Genomic DNA, 5,488 nt, shown 5'->3' with positions numbered 1-5,488 from the left:
TAATGCTACTAAAATGCTAGGATTCCTGTAGAACCTTTCACATTTCACAGCTTTAACAGTCTTCCTTTCCAATTTTCAAGAACTAACATAAAAAATTATGTTCCACTAAATACATAAAAAAAGGCAGCTTAAAAAACTCCATCTCTCTCAGGTGACATAAAAAGAATTTCCAAAAACCCTGTATTTTGGCCTTAGAATTAATACTTGAAAAATATCTTTACAGGGAAAAAAAAATTAAAAATCAGGGGTTCCACTTCCTCTGCGTGTGTGTGTTATGGACATCAGTTTACAGCAAATACCTTGCCCTAGTGACTACTTTCCTGCTTGCCAAAACCAAACAGGCACCAGGGAAGAAATAGGACCCATCCTGAAGCATCAGTAGTGAGTGACAGCTGTCAGAGTCTGAGGTACCTTACATTTCTTCTGCACTACCAGGACCAAGCTGCAGGCCTCTCCCCCACATGCTGATAACAGACTAATGAGTATCATTAAGTACAAAGGCGGTATTTCCGAGTAGTTCAAGGTGATCAGTGCGTCAAAGGGACACTGGAGTCAGTTCATGCAAAAAGTTGTCTGTTCACGTAAATAGCCTCTGCATCAGTACCATACACTAGGCGTGGTCCTAAAATATCTAAGCTATTCACAGACAAAGTCTGATTTGGAATTAAGTTGGTGATCTCCATGCGGTCTTTGGTAGGATCATTGCTTAGCCAGGCACTTATTAACGACTGGTTAATGGTATTGTGGGAAAGATAGGTAGTACTTCTTCCTCCTGAAAGAAGGAAAGAGGGAAATAAGTTCAGTTTAGTTCACATTATTCTCAGTGTGGAGAAACATAGTAGGTATGGGACAGACATGGGAATATCATTTTACGTTTAAGTCAGTTTTCAGATTATCTAACAGATGTTGATGTCTCTTTGGTAGACAAAAGAAAACATAGCTTAAAAAAAAAAATCAAGTACTTGAAGTGATAACAGAAACCTGCTACCAGCTTTGTCCTCAGTTAAGACAAATAGGTCAGAACACCTATGAATTCATCTCACCAGTGTTAAGTACCTGCAAGTTTTTCTAGCCAGCGACTAAAGCAAGGACAGACCTAGGAACAAAAGTCCGTTTACACAGTGTCTTGCTATATTTGGGGCATCAGCTTTGCTTTCATAACACTTATTCCCTACCATTCCTTCTTGTGACTTACTCTGCAGAAAGTGATATACCTGGATTTGACTTTGAATCTTGTCCACATAACATTTTACATTCAAACTGAAGTCTCATAATTTGAGAACTATTGTTAAGCATAACATTAACAAGTGGTTGAAATGGTGCTAAAGGGTTTATATTTAATATACCTGAAAATAGAGGGCAACTTGAGTCAGTTATCCTATTGATTCCCTCCCAAAACTGAGGTTTGAATGGCAACTTTGAGGCCAAAGGCATCAGGTAACATCTGAAAATTTTCCCACTGCTGACAGTCTGAAGTGGCAAACTATTAAGCAGTCTTTGTGACCAGAATGGAAAATAAAGGTTGGTATCATATCTTTGATTAAAATCCTGCCACGATACAAAGGGATCCAGTTTCATTCATTGAAGTTACAGTTATGACCTTGAAGAGTAAATTCATCATTCCACTATCCTGTTAACATTTCAAATATTTTGGTATTATAACATTTTGAATATCTCCCTCAAAGACTCAGATATAAAGTGCCATTTAGGCTGCCGTCACGTCTCTTCTACATACAGATGATTAAGTGAACACGATCTACCTTTGAAATATAACATGTGCTTCCTCGCACATTGGACAGAGTACAGCAGATTTAAAAAAACAGCCAAAAACAAGACCACAAAACCTCACACAATGATTAGCCCTTAAGTAGCGTTCCTGAAGTGCCCATCAGGGCTTTCTTTCCAAGAAAGAAAACCAGCTTTTAATTTTCTGTATTGGGATTGTGTTATTAACTGGGTCACGTGAGAATATCAACTTTAATTATGTTGCCAACGGACAAATATAGTGCAGACTGACTTCAAACATTCTTACCTTGATGAAGAAAAGACGGTTTTTCAGTTATGTTTGTGGAAGTATCCCAGTGCCAAAGCGACCCATCTTCAGAACACGTAAATAAATGATCGGGATTGGAGGGATGGAAGTGAACTTCCCACACTAGAAACCATCAAACCAAAAATCAAGGAAAACCACTTCAGAAGGATCAAGTACTTTGCTTGGTGTCCTTTGGCTAGTACGATGTGGACATGCATTTACAACAATCCAGCCCACCACCAAAACCTCCCATTCTTAAGTGTCTGTGGGTACGAGACCCAAAACTCCATCCTTAGTCATTTTACTGCCGTTTTCCCTCCCGTGGGGGAAAGAAAAAAAAAAAAAAAGGAAATAAGAGACTCTTCTTATTTTATTGCATTTTCAGTACTGTGAAAATTGTTAAACGTTAAAATCTTACCTGAATTCAGGCATTCTGAATACTTTCTCACGCCACCTTCCCTACTATTGAATCTGCACATAGCATGCATTCCTTCCCAGCACACACATTATTATTCTGTGTCTAAATACTACAACTGTGCAAAATATATTTAAATCACTAAAACTTAATATCAAGAAATATTTTTACTCCTTAAACACAATTGTGGCATTAAGTCAGGAAATGTTCAGCACAAGATGAATTGCTATCTTGTTCATACAGTTGCCAGTTACTAGTTACCAGGAAAGTGAGCTGTTTCACATTGTGGAGATACCAAATAGATCTGTACTGTCCTGTTTCCCCTCCTTTCTCACATTTTATATTTTCTTAGTAATTGCATTCTTGCTTTACTATACCTGCGTACCACAGCATCAATTTCTATGATTATTTATATACCTACCCTTCTAGAAACACAGCCATTTCAATTAAATGCAGCTAATCACTCATTAAAGAACTGCTTACTACATCTAGTTTTTCTTTACATAGTTGGCTTTAAGTAAGAACAGCCTCTTATACAAAGAAAGAATAAACTGAAGCCAAGTGGATGAAAACACATGAATAGCAACTATGCAATTCTCTTCTATTGTAGCTACACCACTTCATTTTTTACAGAAATCAGAAACTTTTCTATAATGTTACCTTCCTTCCCCTCCACTTCAGATACTTACTTTCTGCTTCATGAGCATTTAGCAGGGACACTGGCATAGTACCCTGTCTGATGTCCCATATACTCAGCATCCCATCCTGGCCCCCCGTGGCCACAATATGCTGCTGATTGGGATGCCTGTCCACACAGTGCAATGGAACTCTGTCACCTGTCCTGCAAAGGAGAGGAAAAAAACCCAAAAACCAAACAACCCAAACATTAATTCTTTAGTCATTCTCTATTTTCCCCTTCTTAATCCCTAGAAGTGTTGACCAACAAGGTAAGGGTATCGACCACAGCTTCAATTCTTGTAGCACCTGGTTACTGCAGGCTGACGCAGCATGACGTCTACTGGAAATGAGAGGTATGGCAATAACACGACGCTACAATTATATCAGCGTCAGGTTCTGTGCCCCATGGTATACAGGCATGTACGTGGTATCTGACAGCTTTACAGGAGTGAGAAAACCTTGTGTGCAGGTAAGACTCTAAGCATACCTACAATTAATAAGACAGTTACTCTGCAATTCATGTTACAATCATGGTTTCAACAAACTAAAGAGTTACAAAGGGAGACTGGGCACTAACATAATAAGGTACCTAACCCACAGCCTATTAACAGCAGTGGGTATTATTCCACACACAGCAGGGTTTGAATGTTGCTCAGTTTGCTTTCTCACAGTACCTTTATAAGGCACAAAGGTATCATTCAAATACATTTCAAATACCAGAAACTTTATATTAGGCCTGTGGAGAAAAAGATGTAAACTAATTAGGAAAAGAGGAAGAGTTTTGGTTTGAAAGATGGTTTTGGATTTGTTTTGTTTTTCTTAAAAAAGAGCAAGTGTACAGGTGCAATAGTCCTCCATAAACCAGACCACCTAAATACATTGCTCAGCCACAACAGTAATTCAGCCATTAATCAGAGTCTGCTTTTGATTATTTAAACACCAAAGAAGTTAAAAACCTTTCTAAAAAATGTATCATCCCATTGTCAAGAAGGTATCAGGAAAGACTGAAATCAGATTATATAAAGCAGCACATGCTTCTCAGTAAATATGTAAAATTGAAGGCCTTACAGAGAAAATATTTGAGATGGCTCATTTCTTTGCTGTCTGAGGTCCCATATTTTTAACTGTCCAATTGAATTTACTGTCACGATCTCAGTCGTGCGAAGGAAAGTCACTGCATGGAGTGTGCTGCTGTCTGCATTGTCTGCAAGAAAGAGAACAAAAGCATTCAGGTAAACCAATGGAATGCTAGTCACCATTTAATTACAACAAAATAACTCTTTTCAGAAAACAGAACACAGCTGCTTAAACATGGCTACAACCTCTGTGCATTTTCAGGGGCAGAGACGGACCAGCGTCGTGTGAATTTTAAGTCCTGTGTGGGTACCTTGTGAAAAAGGAGCCCTTGCTTCTTGTATCAAAGGCTACAAACTTGTAAGAAGCTAGATTTAATTAGATCCGGTGCTTGCAGACTACTTGTTGATCCATAAGATTCCTTTCTATAGTTCCTAAAAAGAGGAATCAATTTAGCCAGGCCTGTAGTTTTCATAAGTGTTTTCTTTACACTCTCTGCCAGGAGGCAAGCTATGGAGCTTTTCAGAATGCAGTTCTTTTGAACACAAGAAACAGTAGCTCCGTCTGAGAACATTAAGCAGTTGTATACAGAAGCACTTAATTCACCAGCTTTCTTTAGAGCTTTTCCAAGAACTGTCAATGTGATATCCATCCCTGTCTCTAAAGCCAAAGCAGAATTATCCTGTGCTTGTTAATAACTAAAAGGCAAGGCTCTTTTTTCAGGTCCTTTTCTCCAGTGCTTCTGTTGGTCACAATAATTTACAATGTAAATGCTTCAGGGCACTGAGGTGAAACTTTGGAGGCTTTAGAGAACAGACACAATTTTCTTACATTTTCATTCAGCTGTTAGATATAAATTTTTCATCTTGATTATGTTGGGATGCATTAAGTCTACTTTCACCTCATCTTAAAATTCTTTGTGTAAGCCCATACTGAAAATATAGGTGATTTTTTTGCTGCATAAGATGAAAATCTTTTCTGATAGAGATAGACAAGTTACACTGATGCCTGGTTACATATATTTGAATGAGTTTTCTCTTCTGCCTACTATTTAAATGAAAGCCTAGGGGAAGGAAAAAAACCACCAAAACCACCTTTAAAAAAATGCTACATTACTGAACACTGAAGTTCTAAAGGATTTAAAATTTTGTGACATAATAACAGTAAGTGATTTGGCAATGATACAACTTCATGGCTCAAAAATATTTTTACATTACCTCTAACTTTGGAGATTTTTTTGCCACCACAATTGACTAAACATATTGTCCTGGGTTCAACATGGAGGAACC

General features: G+C 38.0%; 1 protein-coding gene across 1 annotated transcript; it reads right to left on the bottom strand.

Moving 5' to 3' along the window:
- Positions 1-361: 361 nt before the first annotated feature.
- Positions 362-4,329, bottom strand: NUP43 (nucleoporin 43kDa; the record flags this gene model as incomplete). The annotated part of the gene is made up of 4 exons (XM_010144184.1): positions 362-772; positions 2,033-2,155; positions 3,137-3,288; positions 4,194-4,329. Coding segments are annotated over 4 exons (626 nt in total), but the record flags the coding sequence as incomplete, so codon positions are not given.
- Positions 4,330-5,488: the final 1,159 nt, after the last annotated feature.

The sequence above is a fragment of the Buceros rhinoceros genome, unplaced genomic scaffold, assembly GCF_000710305.1.
Source record: "Buceros rhinoceros silvestris isolate BGI_N320 unplaced genomic scaffold, ASM71030v1 scaffold47760, whole genome shotgun sequence".
NCBI classification, from domain to species: Eukaryota; Metazoa; Chordata; class Aves; order Bucerotiformes; family Bucerotidae; genus Buceros; species Buceros rhinoceros.
The sequence above is the reverse complement of the archived record's forward strand: the minus strand, read 5'-3'. Positions and strand labels throughout refer to the sequence as shown.